At 49.2% G+C, this 22523-nt stretch overlaps 1 protein-coding gene across 2 annotated transcripts; it reads left to right on the top strand.

The window, feature by feature from the left end:
• Nucleotides 1–635: 635 nt before the first annotated feature.
• CASS4 (Cas scaffold protein family member 4) lies at nucleotides 636–20750 on the top strand. 2 transcript variants are annotated; one of them, XM_053992770.1, is made up of 7 exons: nucleotides 636–971; nucleotides 8477–8530; nucleotides 11781–12164; nucleotides 15347–15451; nucleotides 16443–16589; nucleotides 17099–18436; nucleotides 19875–20750. In XM_053992770.1, the coding sequence occupies exons 1-7, from the start codon at nucleotides 927–929 to the stop codon at nucleotides 20286–20288; spliced, it is 2487 nt and encodes an 828-aa protein (XP_053848745.1). In that variant the 5' UTR covers nucleotides 636–926; the 3' UTR covers nucleotides 20289–20750. The 2 variants fall into 2 exon arrangements, with proteins under 2 accessions (XP_053848745.1, XP_053848746.1); XM_053992771.1 differs by lacking the exon at nucleotides 8477–8530 and having other exon boundaries at nucleotides 19875–20315.
• The last annotated feature ends 1773 nt before the right edge of the window (nucleotides 20751–22523 follow it).

Here is a 22523-nt window from a genome sequence, read left to right as displayed (position 1 = left end):
TTTGGAATCTGCTTTTAAACCCTCTTTTTGTGGTTTATGTGTTATAGCACCACTGTGGTTGTGAACAGTGAGAGCTCTCACCTCAAGCTTCTGCAGTTCTGGGGGCTTGAACTCACAGTGCAAGAGCAAAAAGTTACTTTTTTAACACAAAACCATCCTGCCATTGGCACCCTGCTGCCTTTCCATATCCTGGACATCCTCCTGAGGCTACAAGGTTGGTGGACTTCTGCTGGAGAAAGAAGGGCTGGGAAAAACGGAACTCATCCCAGTGAGGGAGAAAATGCAACCCCGGGGTGAAATTCAGTGTGCAAGGCCAGGTTGGGTGGGCTTGGAACAACCTGCTCTGGTGGGAGGTGTCCCTGCCCATGGAATGAGGTGGTCCCTAAGCCCCTTCCAACCCAAACCATTCCCTGACTCTGCAAACACCTTTCCCTGTGGGAGTTGAGGTGCCTCGAATTCCTGGCGGGCTCCTGCTTCCTGCTGCTGTGAGAGCCGAGGCTGCCTGGAAAGCCGGGAGAAGCTGGCAGTGAAATCCTGCACTGCTGGCACCGAGGCAGCGCTGCCTTATCAAGGCTGTGCAGCTCCTCATTGTGCCCCAGCCCTGCTCTCACTGCTGCAAAAGAGGAAACAGCACGGGCAGAGGGCTCAGACTTCCCACTGCTTAACTGCGACAACTTGGTGCAGGAAGAGCAAGGAAAATCCCACCTGACGCTTCATTTTCTCACTTCCAGTCGCCAAAAGGGCTTTTTTTGGGTTTTATTCTGCCCTCCTTTTATCTCCTGCTGTCTCAGTATCTTACAAGAGAACCTTGTCTCCGAGTTGCAAGTGCTGCTGTCAGATGGACTTGGCTGACGGGAGTTCCCCACGCGCAGCGCCTGGGCAGGGCTGAAGTGTCCCCATCCCAGCGTGGCTCTCTGTTCCTCAGGATGACAACAATGGATGCAAGCCCAAGGAGCAACACAGCTGCAAAGGTAGGTCTGAATTTTGGGTAGGGAAGGGTTTGGTGTTTGAAGTCAGTGGGATTCTTGGTGATGTTGGAAGTAGCAGTGAAGAGACCCCTCTGGTTCTGGCCCTGCATGGCCAGAGAGACACTGAGGGGCTGGAGCATGTCCAGGGCAGGGAATGGAGCTGGGAAGGGGCTGGAGAATCCCTGAGGGAGCTGGGAAGGGGCTGGAGAATCCCTGAGGGGGCTGGGAAGGGGCTGGAGAATTCCTGAGGGAGCTGGGAAGGGGCTGGAGAATTCCTGAGGGGGCTGGGAAGGGGCTCAGCCTGGAGCAAAGGAGGATGCAGAGGGATCTTTTCCCTCTCTGGAATTCCCTGCCAGGAGGGGACAGCCGGGGGGGTCGGGCTCTGCTCCAGGGAACAGGGACAGGAGGAGAGGGAACGGCCCCAGGCTGGGCCAGGGGAGCTCAGGGTGGGCACCAGCAGGAATTTCCCCATGGAAAGGGGTCAGGGACTGGAACTGCCCAGGGAGGTTTGGAGTGCCCATCCTAGAGGTGCCCAAGGAATTCCTGGAGGTGGCACTCAGAGCTCTGGGCTGGGGACAAGGTGGGCATGGGGCACAGCTGGGACTCAGTGGTCTCAGAGGTCTCTGCCAACCTCAGTGGTCCTGTGGTTCTGTGAAGTGTTTGGGTTCCTCATCTCGGGGGGACAGAAGGCTCCTGTGCCTGATGTCCCCCTGTGCTTTTCATGGTGACGAAACCACTGACTGGGAGAAATGTCTCCTTGGCAAGGATCCTGGATAAAGTAGAACTGAAAACAAAAAACTACCTGGAAATAAGCTCATTTGTGAAATGATAAATACATAATTCAAGGTTCCACCTTACAGCTGTGCTGCAGTGACATTAGAGACACAGATCCTTTCTTTGCCAGACACTTTCAGTGACAGCCCTGGTGCCCTCTTGCATGACATGATTTCTTTTTGTTACGTGCAAACCAGAAAACATTTTGAAACACTCTGTGTTCCTATTTTGAAAGACTGGACCAAGTGTATAAGGTTTGTTACATTTATTTCTGTATCCACATTCCATCTGGATTCATTTTCTATAGATCAGAGGCCCTGCTGCAGCTGTAAGATTTGAAAATGCTGAAATCTTGATTCAAAGTCAATGCCTTGCTGTCCTGCTCTCTGCAAGCCTAACGAGTGTGCTGGAATTAGGGCTTTCATCGTGGATTATGATCTCAGTGTTTACTGTAAATAAACTGCCTCCTGGAAATTTAATAGAAAATGTAGTGGGGGTGAAAAGCTCAGTAGAGGCTCAGTGAGTCATTTTTTTACACTCCAAATTTTCCATCAAGGCTTGTAAAGATTAAGGGGCTACTTTTCACATTGAGTCATCAGTAACTGAGGCAGGATATTTGTCATCTCTATACAGAAGAATTTCCTATTTCTCCATATATTTCCAGTTCTCGAGTGGATTGTCAATAAACCAATGTAACGGTAGCAAACTGATTACCTGTTCTGCTGTGAGCATTTTAGACATGGCCAGAGCCCACCCAGTCAACTTAGCTGAGTAATAAAAACCCAAAATTATTTCTGTAACATCACTTATGAACTGTTCATAAGTCCCCTACCACCCTGGCAGTACTGTTTATTATGATACTTGAATTATATAAAAACACAAAGGGTTTTTTTTTTCTGCTCTCTGGACTCCTTGAAGCACCAACCCTCAGCAGCGTTGCTGTGACAGGAAATGCTCTGCAATTATCCCTGTGCCCCCACTATTGCACCTGCACGGGGAAAACCCCTCTGACAAGGATTTCAGGCTGAGCTGAGCCAAGGCTGAGCTGTTTGTTTGTTGTTGCGTATCCAGGGGCGCCACAGGAAGCGTTGCAGCCCTTGCTGCAATTTCAAACCCCTGTGAGCTCCACGGGCTCCTGCAGTGGGACAGCTTTGGCTGAGCTGCTGCCAGAGGGGAAAAAGGGAGAGGTGTTTGGATGTGCCTGAAGTGGATCTGGAGTTTATCTCTCCTAAAATGCCCCGTTCACGTCTTCCCACCTCGCCCACAAATCGGGGCGTGGGGAGTGACAGAGATCCCGCGCCCAGGTGAGAGCCCACCTGCAGGGCTGCCCCACCTGGGCTCTGGCAGGAGCTGGAGCTGCTGGAGAGATCCAGAGGGGGCACCAGGATGGGCAGAGGGATGGAGCAGCTCTGCTGGCACAGCTGGGGTTGCTCACCTGGGCAGGAGAAGCTTTGGGGTGAGCTCAGTGTGGCCTTGCAGGGCCTGAAGGAGCTGCAGGAAAGGTGGAGAGAGACTTTGGACAGGGATGGAGGGACAGGACACAGGGAATGGCTTCAAACTGACAGAGAACAGGTTTAGATTGGACAGTAGGAAAAAATCCTTCCTTGTGAGGGTGGGCAGGCCCTGGCACAGGTGCCCAGAGCAGCTGTGGCTGCCCCTGGATCCCTGGCAGTGCCCCAGGCCAGGCTGGCCAGGGCTGGGAGCCCCCGGGAGAGTGGGAGGTGTCCCTGCATAGCAGGGATTCCCTCCAGGGTTCATTCATGGGAACATTTAATTGCATTTGAAAGTAGTTCTGTGGCCACAAGCTGTGGGTTTGTAACTGAGATTACTCCAAATGCTGGAGCACCTGAAAAACTCCAGGGTGATCACCTGCATGAAGTGTCTGAAGGGGTCAAACTGCTGCTCCTGATACTTAAAAAATAAAAAAGAAAGAAGAGAAAAACCACAAAGGCACTGAAATGGGCTGCTTTGTGCCAGGAATTCTTTCTCCTCTGGACAGCAGCTGGTTTGCTCCCAGCCCAGAGGTGTAGATTTTGTTGATGAAGCTTTTCAATTCAGCATTTTCTATTCAAGATATTAAAGTCTTTTCTAGCTACAGGATTGTGGTTTTGGGAGCCAGTGTCTAATTTAATCTTGAAGCTACTGTGGAAAGAGGAAGGAAGAGGCTTTTACCAGAGAAAAGCCAGCATGTACAAAGGCAAAAACAGTAAAAATTTGCCAACAAAAAGATATCCTGAGTCCAAAGTGGCAAAACCTGTGCACCAGCATGACCAGGACTCAGCTGTTGCCAAGCAAATAGCAACCATTAATAATTAAAAATGGCATTATACCTTAATAATATTCAAGGATTTTTTAAATAGTCCAAGAAACAAAAGCCTTCAGCTGCAGGTCATGTTTAACTTTCCTCCTTGCGTTTTCTGCCTCTCCAGGGTGAGGTTGTTTTGCAGGGGATTTATAACCACAAAGGGGATCTGTTCAGTTTTCCAGAGACAGATTAAAAGTGTATCAAGCCTCACACCACTTTGAAGTTTAAAAGAAATTTTAAAAAACAACATCAACAAAAACCAAAACAAACAAAACACAGAAGTCCCCATACACAACAAACCAGGAGTAAAAAATGCTGCTGCAAAAATGCTTCCAAATCCAATCCCTTTCCTGGTCCAGCCCTGCTTCCCTGTGTTTTCTGTTCAGAGCAGGGCAGGCACTCCCTGCAGGGGAGTCTGTGTGTCCTGCACATCACCAGCTGCAGCCCAGTGGCTCCCTGGAGAGAATTCTGCCACGTAATGAGCTCCCCCCATTCCCAGAGCTGCTTTCCTGGGGCTCCCAGCGAGCAGGAGGTGGCAGAGGCTGAGCTTTCCCTCTCCAGGCTTCCAGCCAGAGCCTCCAGAGCTGCCTGACCCACTGACAGGGCTGGGGACATCCTCCTCCTCCTCCTCCTCCTCCTCTTCAGGTGATGGACTAACAGGGAAACACAGCAAAATGAAGGTCAGTGTCAGTACTGGGCTCTTTGCTTTCTGCTGCAGTTGATTTAATGACTTTTCCTGATTTCATTTGTAGTGGGTAGAGGGCAAAATCTGCATCTGGCAGGGTCTCTTTGCAATGTGTGTGTTCAGCTGATTTGCACATCACAGTCTTAATTTTTAAAATATAATCCAAATTAACCCTTTCTCAAGAACAGCAGTGTGGCTGAGGAGGGTGAGGGCTCGTTCTGTGTACACTGAGTAATAACAAGTTTATTAAAAATGATCATGAGTGACTCACACTGGTCACTTCCACATTCTCTTGGAAAAAAACGAGGTTAAGAGTTGAGCTGTGTATTACCTCAAAAGAGATGATGCTTTTGCATTGATTCCTAGAAAATGGGTAATGGAAATGTCTCAAGAGCTGAGGTCAGTGTGGGATGAGGAAAAGGCCAAGCAATTTCAGTCTGAGCCCTGTGAGCCTGGGAAAGCCTTTGCACTCGAGGGTAAGGACTGGGCACATCCTGCAGAGCTGTCTGCAAGGAGAAGGGCTCAGAAGAGGAAAAGAGTGCTCATTTTTAGGAGAAACTCTTTTCTCCTGGTGTGTGGGGGGGATGAGTGATGGATCAAACCCATTCTGCAGCCGTTTGTCCCCGTTTTTGCCCCAGCCCCAGGCTGGGCTTTGTGCTGAGCAGGGCAGGGCTGTGACAAGGAGAGGCTCAGCGGGTCCCAGCTGATCCCTGGCAGCTGGGCAGGGCAGGGCTGTGCTGTCCCCATGTGTCCCGTGCTAATGACAGGCAAGGAGCAGGGTCCAGCTGCTGCCTGGACGTGGGGACTCACAGCAGGGATTAGCCCGGCTGGAAAACCCACCCTGCCCGGAGAAACACGACAATTTCAGTGATATTCACTCAGAAACCATCCATTTCCTCAGTTTATTCAATGCATTTCATTCATTTGCTCAGAAACACGACCTGTGTGGAGGGCAGGGTGAGGACAAGATTTTGGGGGCTGATCAGAGAGCCCCAGGAAGCCGCAGCTGTGGGAGTTGTGCTGCTGCTGATTCTTGGTGAATCACAAACCCCCAGCCTGACCTCGGCCCCTCCACTGTGCCACACCAGGGAAAGAGGGCACAGCACGCAGGGACAGCACCCTGGCACCTCCAGCAGCAGGAATTCCTGAAATTTTCCATTTTTCAATGCAAAATGTGCTGTTTGCTCCTGCCGAGCTTCCCTGGGGAGGTTTTGCCTGATTCACAGGAGGGTGGGGACCCTGCTCTGAGGAGTGCCCAACTTGTACTCGGCAGGACTTTCTCTGTCTGTAAAGCCACATTTAGAAATAAATGTAGTCAGGTGTAATTAAGACACTAAAAGGTTTAAAAAAGTCAAAAAGAACCTAAAGTGATTGGGTGCACATGGGAAAAAGAAAGGTTTGAAGACCCAAACCCCAGGAATGCTCCCACAGGGAGTGTTGTGAGCAGCAGGAAGCAGCAGTTTATTTTCCCTTGAACTTGGGCATGAGAGCAATCTTCTAAAAATGCTCTGAGTGGGATGAAATCCTGGCTGCACTTGCCCATTCTGGTGATTTTAACACAGCTAGGATTTGACTGACTTCATTTGTGGAGAAAAGAGAGTTTGGGGGAAATTAACAGAACTCCAGCTTGTAATTCCCATCTCTGCAGCACTGCCTTGTGTGAAGCTGCAGGATTTGTAAGCTTGAATTTTTTAAGTGCATTTTTTTTCCCTCTATTTGATCAAATTTAGAATTCAAAACCTGCTGATCAGCGCCTGCTTCCACCCCCACAAAATCAATGAGAGCAATAAAAGCAAGTCCCGATGTTCATTCCTCCTTGAAGCTCACACAAAACTTCTGTGTGAGCTGGACATTTATTTTCCAAACAAAACAAAAAAAAAAAAAAAAAAGCAGAAGGACCTTCTGCAGGTCACAGGAAATGCTGCACACGCAGGTGGAGAACGATCTGAGCTTTTAAGGTAAATTCTCTTTTCCTGTGGATGTTGGTGTGAACTCGACTCACCGTGGTCTGGGGTTTAAAGGGGAATTCTCAGGGAAGCCTGTTCCCAGCTAATGGATGATGGAGAATGTTTATTTCTGCAGCTTTGCTGGGAGGTGAAGAGATCAACTGGGAGCTGCTCTGTAAACATGTCAGAGGTGTCTCTGATGTATGAGCAGAACTGTTTAGCAAACACAGCCCTGTATCTCTTCCTCCTCAAATATTTTAAGTCCCACTTTCCTGCAGTAAAAGAGCTCACTCATATATTGATGTGCAACATGAGAAATATTTCTCTCGATCCACAAAAGCTCCCAGGATTAAACTGTCTCTTTATTTACATGATCTCAATAGGGGTTTTTAAGAAGCAAATTGAAGATAATAAATGAAATGATTTTTTATCTGAAATGCTGTGAAACAGTGCAGTGCCCGTTCACATGAAATAATACAGGGTAGCAAATTGAGATTTTCAAATACAAACTGAGTGGGACAGGGGCATAGAGAAATTATTTTGTGAGGCTTGTGGGCAAGATGCTCAAATTATCACGTGCTGTACACCACTGTGTTCACTTGGATTTTTCTAGCAATGTTTGTATATATTTTATAATGATAATATTTTCCTCTTGCATGGTCCTAGATACTGAAGATAAGGCTTGGCTTGAGATAGGAGAGATTTTTAGTAACAGTGGGATGTTTTTTCCTTAGCATAAATATCTATTGTGTACACAGAGCACAGATGTCAGTCTGAGGGTATAAAATTTTACATTATAGACCTGGGCACTGATCAGCTTTACTGCCCTTAATTACAATTACTCCATTCATAAACATGAGGTAGCAGCTTTCATTCCTATGACTCCCAAGGGCTGCCAAGGCTTTGTAGAGGGACCAGGGCTGGATTAGGATCTGCAAACAACAAAGATGTGACAAGTCCACTTTGGGAGGGGAATTACTCTCTCCACATCTGAGCCACGCTCCAACAAAGGAGATGCACTTCCAGCTAGATGGGAACTTTTGGAGTGAGGCTGTTCCAGAGACCCTGCACTGTCAGTCCCCTCAGTGTGTGACCCACCTGCCTTGCCCTCGGCTGTGGGCTCTGGGGTCCCAGTGCCTCGGGAGGAGCTGCAGGGGACACTTTTTTCCTCTTTTCCAGGTCTGTGCTCTTGTTTAAACCCACTCAGTGAGAGCAGAGCCCCAGCGCTGCCTCTCAAGGTGCTTTTTGTGGGGCTTTTAGGACGTTCTTTGTCTTAGGAGAGGTTTTACAAGGCTGCTGATGGGGATGAGGCGGCAAGCAAAGAAGGAAAATCACCTGGACCTCACCTGTGTTGCTTTAGTACTTTTTACACGTTGGTTATTTAAGGACACAACGCACACAGCACCACAGAGGCCTGCCTGGGGAGGCCACACTGGACAGGCAGGGAAACGTGCATCCCCCAGAGCCCTCCCAGCACAGCCCCTCCTCGGCGAGCATCCCGGAGGGCTCGGGATCCTGGGAACGCAGCGCTCGTTCAGAGTCAGGGGCAGGGCAGGGATGCCTGCGCTGCCAGGAGAGGAAGGGGCTGCCCCAGCGATGCTCACACGTGTCCAGGGAGCTGGGGGAGCAGGCAGGGCTGGGCTCTGGCACAGCCATTGCAGCTGCAGGTGAATCCAATGGGAGGAAATGCTGATGTGTGACTCCAGCGCAGAAGGATGAATTCTTTATTAGAACTATGCTATAACACATTAATATACTATTTAAAGGAGATACTAAAACTACAAACCTACTTTTCTAGCTACCAAATCTAACTCCTCACAACTCGTGCCCCTCTCTGAGAGCCCAGCCACAGGTGGGTTGGATTGGATTGGATTGGATTGGATTGGATTGGATTGGATTGGGTTGGATTGGATTGGCCACCAGGCTCAAACAATCCTCACCAGAATCCAACCAAGCAATGACCCCAGGTAAACAATTCTCCAAACACATTCCACATGGGGAAAACAAGGAGCAGAAATTGTTTTCTCTTTCCTCTCTCTGCGCTCCTCTATGAAAAAATCCTGAGAGAGAGAAGAATGTGCCTGCCACACACAGCCACAGCCTGCCCTGCAGATAACCCCGTGCAGGGCCTGCAGACAGAGGGGCAGCGAGCACTCCCCTCCTGCAGCTCCTGCTGTGGTGCTGAAACACTCTGCACTTTGCTGAAATAAACACCAAAATACCGACAGGGGATGGCAAAGATGTGCTCTCCAACTCCACAGTATTGAGGGTTTGTCCTGAAACTTGGAATTTAATTATGCCCTGCCTTAGCTGGAAAACCTTTAGGGTTTGTTTTTTTTTTGTTTTTGTTTTGTTTTTTTTTTTTTTTGTTGTTGTTGTTTTTGGGTTTGTTTTTTTTTGTTTGTTTGTTTGTTTGGTTGGTTTTTTTTTAATCTCTTCTTTTTAAGAGCTCCACTGACCCTGCTTGTGCGAGGTCTGACAATCTGTAAATTCAACCATGTTCTACAGACTGGAGTTTAGGGCTTGTCTCCATCACTTCTCTGGTCAAAGTCTTCATTTTTCCTTCCCAGCTCTCTGGATGGGATAGGAGATGATCCATGAACAGATCTGTTTTCTAGCTAGGTCAGGTTCCCCAAAGTGCCCTGTGATTTAATTGATTCATTAATTAATCTCCTGCTTGGCTTGATTTGGGATGATTCTAGAGGCTGCTGGGTTTGTGTTGATTACAGATGTGAGCCCACGTGCCCCAGAAATGCAAAATCTGAGCCACCAGGTCCTGCCTCAGCCTGGCCTCTGGCTGGGGCTGCTGGCCCTGGGATATTTGCACATCTTTACTGGCCAACCCAAAGAAATGTGTGCTGTGCCTCGAGCAGGGACCCCTCTGATGGAAAGGTTTGTGTCTCTGGTTAAAAAATTAGGCTCAGCAGCATCTTGAGTGTGCTGTTTCCACAGGAAAAGGGAAACGTCAATATTTAGATGCCTTTTAAAACCACAGTGTGAACCAAAGGTTCCTCTCAGCTGTGTGGGTGCAAGGAGGAAGGGCAGCCTTGCTGTGTGTGCCCCAGCCAGGCTCAGATCCTGAGCCCAGCCTTCCTGGCCCTTCACCCATTTCCTGCCTGTGCCTGGATAAGGCTCTTCACGTTGGAAAAGGGGGAGAGTTTTCCTCTGCCCACCCTCCTCAGGCCTGAAGAAGAGGGTCTGTCCTTCAGAAGTGTGTGCAGCATTCAACCCAAGGACCCAGCAGTGCTGATGAATCACAGGAAAAGTTGGCTGTTCTCCTTTTTTTTTTCTTTTTTTTTTCTTTTTTTTTTTTGTAAGTGTAGAGCCCAGGGGGGGATTCCTGGGGGCCTGACTCCAACATTTGGCATTGTCCCAGTCAAAAGTGGACTCCCATGTTCGAGGCAAAAGCCAGGCTGGACCATGAGGCCAAGGGGGCTGCAGTTCAGCCCTGGCAGCTGCCCTTGTCCCACAAAAAGCCATTGTTCACCGAACGCCTGCAGCCAACAGCGGGCCCTTGTCGCCAGCTGAGCTGACAAATTTGAGTTCTTGTGCTGCAGCTTCAGGCCAGCTGCTGCCTCACAGCAAATGCTCCGGACAAAAATACAAATGCATCACGTTTCCTCTTTGGGTGCTATCTCTCTGGACATTACTTGCACTTTTTCTGATAAGAGACTCATGCTGAGGCACAGCCAGTGTCCCGCTGGCTGCGGAGCAGTCCTGTTTCAAAGCTGAAAGCAAAATCTATCTTGTACTGGGAAAAACCTAAAACATGACATCCACAGCTTTCTCTACCCTTTGCAAAAATACCTCGGGTGATGAAAGCTACCTGCTGGCTCTGGCTGCCCCTGGATCCCTGGAAGTGTCCATGGCCAGGCTGGACAGGGCTTGGAGCAGCCTGGGACAGTGGGAGGTGTCCCTGCCATGGCAGGGGGTGGCATGAGATGATATTTACCACCCAAAGCATTCCATGATTCTGTGATCTTTTAATGAGTAAGTATGAGATGAAGAATTCACAGAATGACAATGGGAAAAACACCTATTTTTCACGTAGGCATCACAGAATCATTGGGGTTGAAAAGGACCTCTGGGGATCACCGAGTCCAACCCTGCTGCCAAGGCAGGGTCACCTGGAGCAGGTGACAGGAATGCATCCAGGGGGGTTTGGGATGTCCCCAGAGAGGGAGATCCACACCCTCCCCGGGCAGCTGTTCCAGGGCTCTGCCACCCTCATGGAAAGAGGTTCTTCCTCATTTTGATGTGGAACTTCTTGTGTTTTACCTTCCAAGTCCAATATATGTAAGTCTAATATAATAAATCTAAATAATGAAGATTAGCACTGCTCTTCAAAGGCCTTGAGCGGGAAAAGGTGATGAAGAAATACATCACAGTAATCTTATTATTATCTATTTCTTTATTGCACTGACCGTAGCAGACACAAAGTATGGGAATAAATCACACAGACTCCATTTTCCTCATGGTGGAAAAAGCCCATTCTTTAGTCACATAACTCCTTTTTATCCAGTTTTACAGACCTTGTGTGGGACTCCAATTGGTCAGCAGCTTTCTTGTTAATTACTTTATTGGTCAGTAACAAGTTGTTATCCTGTATTGATTGGTCACTCCAGCCCCGGTGTGGACGTGCAGCAAAAGTTGTTTGTGAGAGACAGTTTTCATTTTTCTATCTGACGGTGTAAAAGCAGTTTATGCAGGTGCTGGTTGGTTGTCACCCAGGAATAGATTGTTGTGTTAACAAACTGCTCACACCAGGATTGCTTTCACATGGGAACTTGCAAAGTGCCAGCTTGCCTTAGGAGGACCAGCCTTAGAAGGCCAGAAAGCCAGGGCAGGCCTGATTTTATGACGCCTTCCTTTATGATTTTTCTACCTTACTGCAACAACAAAGTGCCACCTTTACCTCTGCCACCAGCGCTCGAGAGAGGCTGTTCAGTGTGAAAAGGGGTGGGCGAATCAAACCCAGACCCAGGTGGAAAGCGGATCCCAGCAGGGTGGGAACACCGAGCCGGAGGCCGAGAGCCCTGGCGCGGGTGTGCCGACGTGACAGGGTGCCGATGTGACAACGTGGGTGTGCTCCGTGTCCCCAGCACAGCCTGGCCAAGGCGCTCTACGACAACAAGGCCGAGTGCTCGGACGAGCTGGCGTTCCGCAGAGGGGACATCGTGACGGTGCTGGAGCAGCACGTGCCGGGCAGCGAGGGCTGGTGGCGGTGCTCCCTGCACGGCCACCACGGCCTGGCGCCCGCCAACCGCCTGCAGCTCCTGCCGCCCTCCGCGGAGCCGCCGGCCGCGCACAGCATCTACCAGGTGCCCTCCGTGCCCTCCGTGCCCAAGGCCACGGCGCTGTCGGCCACCTATGAGAAGATGGAGGGCTGGGTTCAGCCCCAGGCCCTCCCTGCCCAGGCCGTGTACCAGGTGCCGGCCCTGGCGGCGCAGCTGCTCAGCGAGAGGACCAAGCGCTCCACGCACCAGGTGAGCTCTGAAAAAAGCAGATGTAATTGTTAAAGCAATGGCTGGGAGGTGGGGGGAAATAAGGAAGCCTGAGATGTTTTTTTCAGTGGGGTTGGCAGCAGAAGAATGATGGTGTTTAGGAAACTCCCATCAGTTTATAGCGTAGTGTGAGAAATGCTGCAGATGAGAGTCTCTATGTTCTGTACTCCCTCACCTTTCTGACAGTTTAAAGCAGCTGTAAAACAGAGCAGGAAGTAAAGAATATACCATTTGTTTGGGAGAATCTATAAATGATTTACAAAGTTAAAATAACAAGACACAGAACTTTCTCCAGCAGGCATGCAGAGCTGGAGCACATGCGGAGTCTTTGCATCCATCTGCACAGGAACATGATTCATAATTTTTAAGAAATCACCCTTTGGTGTGTGATTGTTGGGTTTGGTCTGGTTTTTGCTGTCTCCAGCAGCTCAGCAAGCTCAGCGTGCTGCTGCCTCTCTCTTGACCTGTCACCAGGCTTGCACCAAGCAGCAGCCCCTGCCAGACACGCAGAAGGACACAAAGTTTTGTCGTGTACCCCCAACCAGTTTCTCTCCCAGCCCGTTTTTGCTGCTGCTGAGATGTTGACCAAAGTGTACAGGAGGAGAGCTGCCACCAGTTCCCCCAGTTATAGAGGAGAACAAACTGGTTTTCCAGGGTTTCATTACAGCTCCCTGGCCTGGCTCTTCTTTCTCCCAGTTCCTTGTGTTTGACATTCAAACATACATGGAACATGTAATTTGATTACATCTCACTGGTTTTTAACATCAAAACCTGTGCTTTCTTCAGGAAAAAAAAAGAGTGGGGAATGTTTAATAATGAAAGGGAAATAGAGCAGGTGAGGATGGAGTTCAGGTGCGAGGTTTTGTTCAGTTGAGCTCTCCAGCCCTGGGTGGCTCTTTGTTCTGTGTATGGAAATCACATTTGAAATTCTAATTTTAAAAAGGAAAAGGAAGAAAATTCAGCTCTATAGTGATTCAGGCTGATTTAATGATAGTTTGATTTATGGGGCTCATTCAGCCACCTTTCCTCCTGCTGTGTGGAAGGCCAGTCATGGAAACCTCCTTGCTGCTTCCTGCTGGGTGGCAGGTGGGTGCTGGAAAACAACAAACCCAGGGCATCCCTGGTGACCAAAACCTCATTTTCAGCTCTGCAGCTGCAGTGCACAACCATAACTCAAACTCAAACCGAGTACAGCTACAAGAGACTCTTCTGCACTTGCTGTCATTGATTTCTCCACATTCCTGACCCTAAAGGAGCCATTTGCAAACCGAATCAGAGATTGGCATCAATTTTCCATGTTGTGCCAGCAAATCAGGTGGAAAATGTCATCTATTCATTATGTGGATGGATGGTCTGGCAGAAGAGCTCCTTGGCTCTCCCCGTCTCATTTCATGAATTTATCCACCTAAGCTGTGCCTAGTCTAGGAATGAAAAAGAATGAAGAATGAAAAGGAAATGTCCCAGCCTCTGATGATTATCCAGGAGTTGAGAGTGTGCCTGTGGCACAGTGTCCCAGCTGTCCCCACACCAGCTGCACCCTGGTGGTCACAAGCTGTCCCCAAGGCAGGGGAGCTCAGGGAGCACAGAACAATCCAGACCATCCCACAGAGATCCTGTGGCACAGCTGGCAAAGCTCCTGCCATACTCAGCTGTCCTCTGAGCAGCTGGGAAAAGCCACTGTGAGTCTTTGAGGGAGCTGATTGAAAGCAGTGAAACAAGAATAAATCCCTCAGAGCCTGGGTGTTTTCACCCCACAGAGAAACCTCCTTGCTTCTGCCTCACACCCAGGGCACCTTCTGGTTCTACTGCCACTGATAGGACTTCAAAAACGACCAAGATGTGATATCCAGAGAGTTTCCTTTCTGCTGGATTCTCCAAAAACTACCAAGATGTGATATCCAGAGAGTTTCCTTTCTGCTGGACTCTCAGATTTGTCCATTCTGGAGGCAGACCTGGGCTGAGGGTGGCTTTTATCTTTTACCCTTTCACTCGGGGAAGTTGTGCCTCTGTTTGCAAGGAAGATTCTCATATTCAGGCACAGGTTGCCCAGGATTGCCCATCCCTGGAGGAGTTCCAGGCCACACTGGAGGGGGTTTGGAGCAGCCTGGGATAGTGGAAGGTGTCCCTGCCCTTTGCAGGGGGTGGAAGAGATGGTCTTTATATCCCTCGCAACCCAAACCATTTTGTGATTCTGTGGCTCTTTATCACAGCACCAAGGGGCTTTGTCTTCACTCCTCATTCCCTGTTTCCAGATGAGAGCTGAACCAGGCAGAGTGAAGCTGCACTCTTCTTCCTCTACCATATTTCTCCTACATTTAGCTGCTGCAGGACTTGCGCAATGGAAATCACTCCCTCCAGTTTAAAACCAGTTTAAAGTTTAAAATTTACTGTAATATCTCACCCCAGCAGTGTTTCTGGAGTTCAGTGGTTTGCAATGGCCCATTTATAAATTAGCTGAGGGCAGCCAGGCTAAAGGCAGGCTGGATGAACAAAATTCCATGTTTTGGTGGTTGAGTCTAAAAAAGAAAAGTCCTAACCCAGCATTCATATTTTGTGACATTAATTGCCCCACAGATCTGGTCATGGCTGCTCAAATTATGTTTGAATCAAACAGGAGAACCTGACTGCAAAGATGTAAATCCCATATTGGACTTCCCTGTTTATGGAGCTGGACAGGACATCAAGGTTTAATCCTTCCAAATGAGTCAGTCTTTCTTAACTACAGAATAATGCTCAGCCTGCACTTTTCTGCTGCTCTGACATTGAATTGGCTTGACCCAATGACTGTGGGCTTGGAGAAGTTGAAATTTCCCCACTTCCTTTTTTAAGTGGTTCTGCTTTTGGGCAGTTTAAAGGTTTAAGTGATAACTGCAGCTGGATTTTCTCCAAATCTTTTATGTCCTGTGGTTAGTAAGGCAGATTGTCTTGGTGCCAGTTCAGATCTTATCTAAAATGTACCAGAAGTGCTGGTAAAGAAGAATTATTTGAGAATAAACATGCTGTTACTCATAAGGTCAATTCCTGTCCCTCACTTTCAATGAAGAGATGAAGGTTTTTATCACTTAAGAGTGATCACTCCAACAGTGGATTTTTCAGCTAAATGACTTTTCAAAGCCTCCTGCCAATGCAGTTTTATTATTATTATTATTTTTCTCCCCTCCAAGCACCTGTTTACCCTCCCCAGAGCCTGCCGGGCTTCGGCCTCAAACATCAGGGGTGAGGTGTACGATGTCCCCTCCTCACAGCACCGCGGGTCCCTGCTCCCACAGGTGAGTGCTGCCCCCTCCCTCCCTGCAGCTGCCACCCTGAAGCACCTCTGAGCTGATCTGCAGGTCGATTCTACTGTCACCCTGTTGGCTTTTTGTAAAATTGGGAAGAAAATCATCTCTTTTTAGCTCAAAACGTCAGCTCTCCAGAGTTTATGAGAAATTTAGAGCAACGTGTATTAAATCTGGTGTGCTTCTAATAAACACTTCCATTTTTTCTACAGTGGAAAATGGGGGGCAGAGAGGGTGACACTACTGATGTCTTACTGAATTCTCTGTATCAGTGTCAACCTCTCTGCCTCAGAATCCATGGGGAAATGACTTACTGGTAGAAAAAATGGAAGTGTTTCTTAGAAATGAACCATGTTTAAGAAACATTGCTCTAAATTTCTAAGAAACTCAGGAGAACTGAGGCTTTGAGCTAAAAAGAGATGATTTTCTTCCCAATTTTACAAAAAGCAAGCAGGGTGACAGTAGAATTGACCTGTCACCCTCTCTGCCTCAGAATCCATGAGGAAATGTGGTGATGTCATTTGGTGGGGGTGATTTGGGGATGTTTCGAGAAGAGTCACAAGCGCACGTCCAGCAAGAAATTAAATGTCACCCCCACCACCCTCCTCCTGGGAAAAACACACCCTGGATTTGGTCACATCACCGTGACGTGTCCTGTTACACAATCCTGTCCTTGGTGCTGTCCCACTGCCCTGGCCTCAGTGAATGTCACATTTCCTCCACCTCTGGGGATGGGACAGGCACCAGCCCCATCCTGTCACCTACCACGCGAAGGTGTGAGTGGCACTGGGGCGCTCCAGGGGCCTCCCCACCCCTGCTGCTCCCTGGCACTGCAGGCTTGAGCCCAGCCCATTGTTATCCACAGATTTCCTGGGTGATCCCTGCTCAGACCCAAACCTACTCAAAGCCTTTGATCCCACTCAAGGCCCCAGTGGGCTCTAAAAAGGATTAAAAGAAACCATTTGTTTCTCCCTTTGAGCAGAGTGGTGCCACTCCCCCCAGCACACGGAAGGGCTCCGCACTGGGCAGATCCACGGAGAGCTTCCAGGCAGAGCAGAAGCAGCTTTACAACATCCCAGCCAAGCCAGAAAAAGGAGGAGCTGGCAGCCAGGACTCACCAGCAGGCAATGTAAGTAATTGGTGGGCACAGAATAATCTGTCACTCCTGGGATGCCTGGCTTGGAGCAGGGACAGGTTTCCCATCTCTTCCCCACTGTTTCTTACACAACAAATGGTGCTGAATGCCCCTTTCCCAGCTTAGACTCGAGCTGCACACACACATATCTGTACCAAGCAAAACTTAAATTCATTGAAGATGCTTGAGCAGAGTCAGTGCCGTCTGTTGGTGATTTACTGCATGTGAGGGTGTACATGTGAGTGGGAAAAAAAATCAAGTGTCTACAGATTTCACTGGCTGGGGACTCTGCTGTAGGATCTAATCACCTTTGCTCCAAATATTTTATCTTTTATACATGCAGCTTGTGCATGTTAAAAAATAAAAAATACAGGCAGCCTTTCCGTGGTGCCGTTCCATCGGCATCAGTGGAGTTGCACACATTTGTGTGCTCTGAGAATTCAGTTCTGTTTCTCATTCTTGTTTATAAAGATGGTTTATGAACCCTCTGTGCTCTGTTGCAGTTATATGATGTCCCTCCTAAAAGAGAACTCGATGACTCAGAAAATAAATCTCAGAAGAAACGCTGGGGCCATTACAACACTTTGCCAAACCCTCGGAAGTCCGAATGGATTTACGATATTCCAGTATCCCCTGAAAATTCCGGATTCAAACCCAACCCTTCTGGCCAGTCTGTGGAGAAGCAGGTGCTGTATGACATTCCCCCAGCCAGGTACAAGGCTCCAGCCACAACCAGCGAAGCCAAGGCTGGAAATCCACAGCTGTACGACATTCCACCGGCCCAGCGGAAGTTAACGCTTCCAGAAATCCCTCTTTACGACGTTCCACCCTCTCGGGACGTGATCCTCCTGCCACAGAACGGCAGCTCTGAGCTGCCCCCGAGGCTCCTGGCTGCCAAGGCTGAGAATCAGGTCTCTGAGGAGAACGTTTATGATATTCCCAAAGGTTTGCCCAGTGCTGGGCACTCCAAGAAAGAGATGGAAAACAACAGTGATGGCTCCAGAGACCAAGCACACGGTGCTTCTCCACAGCTCTCGATGGATGCCAAGTCAGAAAATGACAGTTTGTGTGTCTCCAGTGTGGACAGCAGAAGCAGCACTCTCTCCTCATCCTCCAGCTCTTCTGCTGAGTCATCTTCTACGCTGTCACCATCACCAGAGCCTGTCCAAGAAATCAAACTGGAGCTGGAAGCAGCCATCGAGACCCTGACTCGGCTGCAGCACGGCGTGTCCAGCTCCATCGCCAGTTTAATGATCTTTGTGAGCAGCAAGTGGAGATTGCAGGAGCACCTGGAGAAAAGCCTGGAGGAGATCCACAGAGCAGTGGACCACATAAAGGTGTCACTGGGAGAGTTCCTGGCCTTTGCTCAAGCCCTGAAGGGAAACGCCTCCAACCTCACGGATAACAACCTGCAGGCCAGAATTAAAAAGCAGCTGGAAATCCTCATGAACTCCTACAAAATATTGACAGAAACGAGGGAAGCTCTCAACAGCTGCAGCTGGTCCCTGGAGGCTTTGGTGCTCAGGAAGCCCCAGAACAACCCTGACGACCTGGATCGCTTCGTTATGGTGGCCAGGACAATTCCAGATGATATCAAGAGGTTTGTGTCCATCATCATCGCCAACGGGAAGCTGCTCTTCAGGAAGAATGAGAAGGAGCCAGAAAAGAAGCAACCAAAAGTGAACCTGGAATGCAAAATGGCAAAACAAATCCCAGTGCCAAGAAGAGTAGAAATTGAGTCACTCCAGAGAAATGCTCCTGAGAAATCCAGCCAAAGCCGGGTCCCTGTGGAGAAACCAGAAGAAAATGGCACTGAGGATTGTGATTACGTCCAGTTACAGGTCAGTGACACTGGGGTTTATTCCCTGCACTCCTCACCCTTTGCAGATGTGGGGCTGTTACCTACCAGCCCTATTTTACCTTTGCAGTGCCACGTTCAGTTGGCACTACGTCCCACTTTCCAGACTTTACGTAGATCCAGGATTTTGTGACAGTGCTGGATGGCACATGTACAATGAGCAGTAATTTAAATCAACAGAGAAAATAAAACATTTTTATCATTCTTGCCAGCCTAAATTCATTTGGGAAGCAGGATTTCTTTGGGAGCTGGCAATTCCTTACTTCTCTTTCCCCTCACAGTTCTCTTCCTGCCACTACCTTGTGTTTGGCATGACAAGAGATGTTCCTTCCCATCTTGAGGTGTCATGGAAATCGTGTTTGCACAGAAATTAAACTCTGTTAATTATCACATTTATTTGTTGGAGTAATTCTTGATGATTTTAAGAATCTCTTTAGAATCACTAAAATATCTACAAAGAACATTTTCCTTAGTTTCCCAAAGAAATGCTGACTTGTACTTAACATTTAGGGAATGTTACATTGAAATGTTTTGTTGATGTTGGTTTCAGTCTCAGATCTTGCAGGATCAGGTACTACATTTTTAGGAGGAAAAAACCTACAGCTCCTTCTAATAAATCCTCCATTTCTATTTGTAACATGAAGGCTACAGAACAAGGAGCTGTTTCCCCATGAAATAAAAGAAAACCACATTTATATTTAAATACTTTATGTAGTTGTTTCAACTTTTAATTTGTAACGGGCACAGAAAGTCATTTCAGGTAAAGAAGTACAAAGAAGAGTACAGAGTCAAACCCAAAGGTATTTCTGACTTTGAAAATATTTAAGAGGGCTTTTAGTCCCTGATTTCTGTGCTTGCTAAAACTCAGAGTAATCTGCATTCAGACACACAACTCTACACATAGAGACCTATTTGCTTCTCAGAGATCATTTTCCCAGAATTACTGCTGAAAACCTGTGAAGAGCACTTATTCCCCTCAATCAAACAACTCCAGTTTAAAGTCATACAGTTTATTTTATTGCCTTTCAGCATCATTTGAGATAAGGCTGTGAGAATCAGCAAAGTATCTTCTCGTGCACTGGCACAAAATTGACTCTTGTCTTGTGCATTTTAATCATTCATAACCCTGATTAAGTCCATTAAAGATCAATGTTTTGTGTTATTTGAAAGCTTCAAGGCCAGACTGTGTAAAGGACTGACGTTCAGCTGCAGCACTTTGTGTGCTATCCAATATTAAAACTGTATTTAGGGGGAAAGAAGCAATCAGGAGAATTTCCAACACTTTCTGGAAAGAGAAATTACTGTAAAGGCTCCAGGGTGTGGCGATTTGGAGACCACAAAAATTCAGGGTAGAGCAACCAAACAAACAACCAGCGTTTGACGCCAGGCTGAATCTGTTTTTGTTTTAACCCTTTCCCCAGGTTTTGCCATGTGCAAAAAAGACTGAAAATCCCGGCAGGCAGGAGCCTGCCAGGAAAATCCCCCTCCCAGAGCACTGCAGGCTGTGCTTCGCTGCCCTGCACAAGGCCATCGGCGTGTTCACCGCCAGCCTCGGCAGCCAGCAGCCCCCCGAAATCTTCATCTCCCACAGCAAGCTCATCATCATGGTGGGGCAGAGGCTGGTGGATTCCCTGTGCCAGGAGAGCCAGGACAGGGAGGCCCGGAGCGACGTCCTGCACAGCAGCAGCCGCTTCTGCAGCCTCCTCAAGAACCTGGCCCTGGCCACCAAAACCGCAGCGCTCAAATTCCCCAACGCCGAGGCCACCAGGGAGCTGCGGGAGCAGGCGGAGGAGCTGGCCAAGTACACCCAGCAGTTCCGGGCCACGATGGACTGAGGGACCTGCCCCTGCTGCTCCTGTGGGCACACCCGCAGCTCCAGCAGGCATTCCCTGGCTGCCGGTGCACGTGAAGATCCCCCTACCTGGAATTCCCACCAGGAATTCCCTGGGTGCACTGGTGAAGATCCCCACACTTGGAATTCCCACTAAAATTCCCTGGGTGCTGGTTCAGGTGAAGATCCCCACACCCAGAACTCCCAGTAGGAATTCCCTGGGTGCCAGTGCAGGTGAAGATCCCCCCACTCAGAATTCCCACCAGGCATTCCCTGGCTGCCGGTGCAGGTGAAGATCCCCCCACTCGGAATTCCCACCAGGAATTCCCTGGGTGCCAGTGCAGGTGAAGATCCCCCCACTCGGAATTCCCAGTAGAATTCCCTGGGTGCCAGTGCAGGTTAAGATCCCCCCACTCAGAATTCCCACCAGGAATTCCCTGGGTGCACTGTAAAGATCCCCCCACTCAGAATTCCCACTAGAATTCCCTGGGTGCTGGTTCAGGTGAAGATCCCCACACTCAGAATTCCCATCAGGAATTCCCTGGGTGCCAGTGCAGGTGAAGATACCCCCACTCAGAATTCCCACCAGGAATTCTCTGGGTGCACTGGTGAAGATCCCCCCACTCGCAATTCCCACTAAAATTCCCTGGGTGCTGGTTCAGGTGAAGATCCCCACACCCAGAACTCCCACTAGGAATTCCCTGAGTGCCAGTGCAGGTGAAGATCCCCCCACTCAGAATTCCCAGCAGGAATTCCCTGGGTGCACTGGTAGCAGGTGAAGATCCCCACTAAGAACTCCCACCAGGAATTCCCTGGGTGCCAGTGCAGGTGAAGATCCCCCCACTCAGAATTCCCAGCAGGAATTCCCTGGGTGCACTGGTAGCAGGGGAAGATCCCCAGAGCAGCTGATGCAGAAGAATTAAATCTGCACTTTCTTCTCCACTGTTCACATCCTGCCTGGAAATGTCATTGTCACAGGGGCTGGGTGGGAATGTTTGCCGTGTATTGGAGCACAAGTTGTTGATTTTAGGACTGATTTCTTATTTTTCATTCTCTGTGTATGTCGGATAAATGTATTTTCCTTTTTGTTTTTTCTATTCCTGTAAAGTTTCTCCTTAAATGTAGCTGCACAATGTTCTGTAACTTATGATATCCCAATATTGATTGTTTTCTGAGGACTTCATTCAAAACTTGTAATTACAGAGTTGTTTGGGGTTTTTTTTAAACAGCTGCAAAGCTAATTTTTGGTTTTAACAAACGCAACACGGTACAAAATCTGGTCAATAGGAAATGCACCAGGCTGGTGCCTGAGCACAGAGGAAAACTTTGAGAGAAATCCTGACTCCTGATAAATCCACAGGGAGCACATCATCCTCTGTCACAGCCTGGATCTCTCAAAGCATTTCTCCAGCTGAGAGAAAAAAAAAAAAAAAAAAAAAATCAGTCACTAAACGTGCAGAGGCTTTGGACAAGCTCTTCCCACAGCTGGAAAGGTGAAGTTGTTCCCTGCTGGAATCCCAGCCCTCAGAGCCTCCGGCCCGCGGAGTTTTTTAACTTTATCCCCCAATTTTCTGGACGCGAACATTTCTGGGTGTGACCAAGGACACTGCGGCCTCGCGCGGCTGCACCCGCGCTAATTGCAGTTCCGCTAATTAATTAATTTGACGGCTTGCAGCCGCAATGCCGGGCCTGTGCCGGGTGTCCGCCCTCAGAAGGGCGGGAGCAGCCACGGCGAGCCGCTCCCCCCTCAGCATCCTCTCGCTGGAGCTCTCCCTGTCACCCCCGTGTTCCCGGGGTGATATCGCCGACATGGGTCAGTGTGATCGCGACATCGCACTGCGGGCAGCGCTCGCACCCCACCGGCGATCCGGGTGGGTTAAACCCGCTCCTGTACCGCCCGTGCCCGGGACAGTGCTGAGGGCGGGACGCACTCCCCAGCGCCAGCCCGAGCCGCCTCGGGAGCGCCGCGTTTGGGCGTAAATCCCCGCGAAATGCGCGTCCCGGGGGATTTCCTCATGAAAACAAGGGATAAACCGCCTCGGGAGCGCCGCGTTTGGGCGTAAATCCTCCCGAAATGCGCGTCCCGGGGGATTTCCTCATGAAAACAAGGGATAAAGCCGCGGGAAAGGGGCGGCAAGGGCGCTGGGAACACCCCCTCTCCCCCCCCCCCCCCCCCCGCGCTGACTTGGTACGTTCCTCGCGCCCCGGCGCGATGGGCTCGCCCGCCCCGCCCCGCCCC

The sequence above is a fragment of the Vidua macroura genome, chromosome 17, assembly GCF_024509145.1.
Source record: "Vidua macroura isolate BioBank_ID:100142 chromosome 17, ASM2450914v1, whole genome shotgun sequence".
Taxonomy (NCBI): Eukaryota; Metazoa; Chordata; class Aves; order Passeriformes; family Viduidae; genus Vidua; species Vidua macroura.
Note: the sequence above shows the minus strand (reverse complement) of the source record. Positions and strands in the feature narration are given on the sequence as shown.

Excerpts from the sequence above, each read along its gene's own strand:
- CASS4 (XM_053992770.1), top strand. The coding sequence starts at position 927 with ATGACAACAATGGATGCAAGCCCAAGGAGCAACACAGCTGCAAAG. Across the intron at positions 8,531-11,780 it reads CTCTGAGAGCCCAGCCACAG|CACAGCCTGGCCAAGGCGCT; the intron begins GTGGGTTGGATT and ends CCGTGTCCCCAG. Across the intron at positions 16,590-17,098 it reads AGGACTCACCAGCAGGCAAT|TTATATGATGTCCCTCCTAA; the intron begins GTAAGTAATTGG and ends GCTCTGTTGCAG.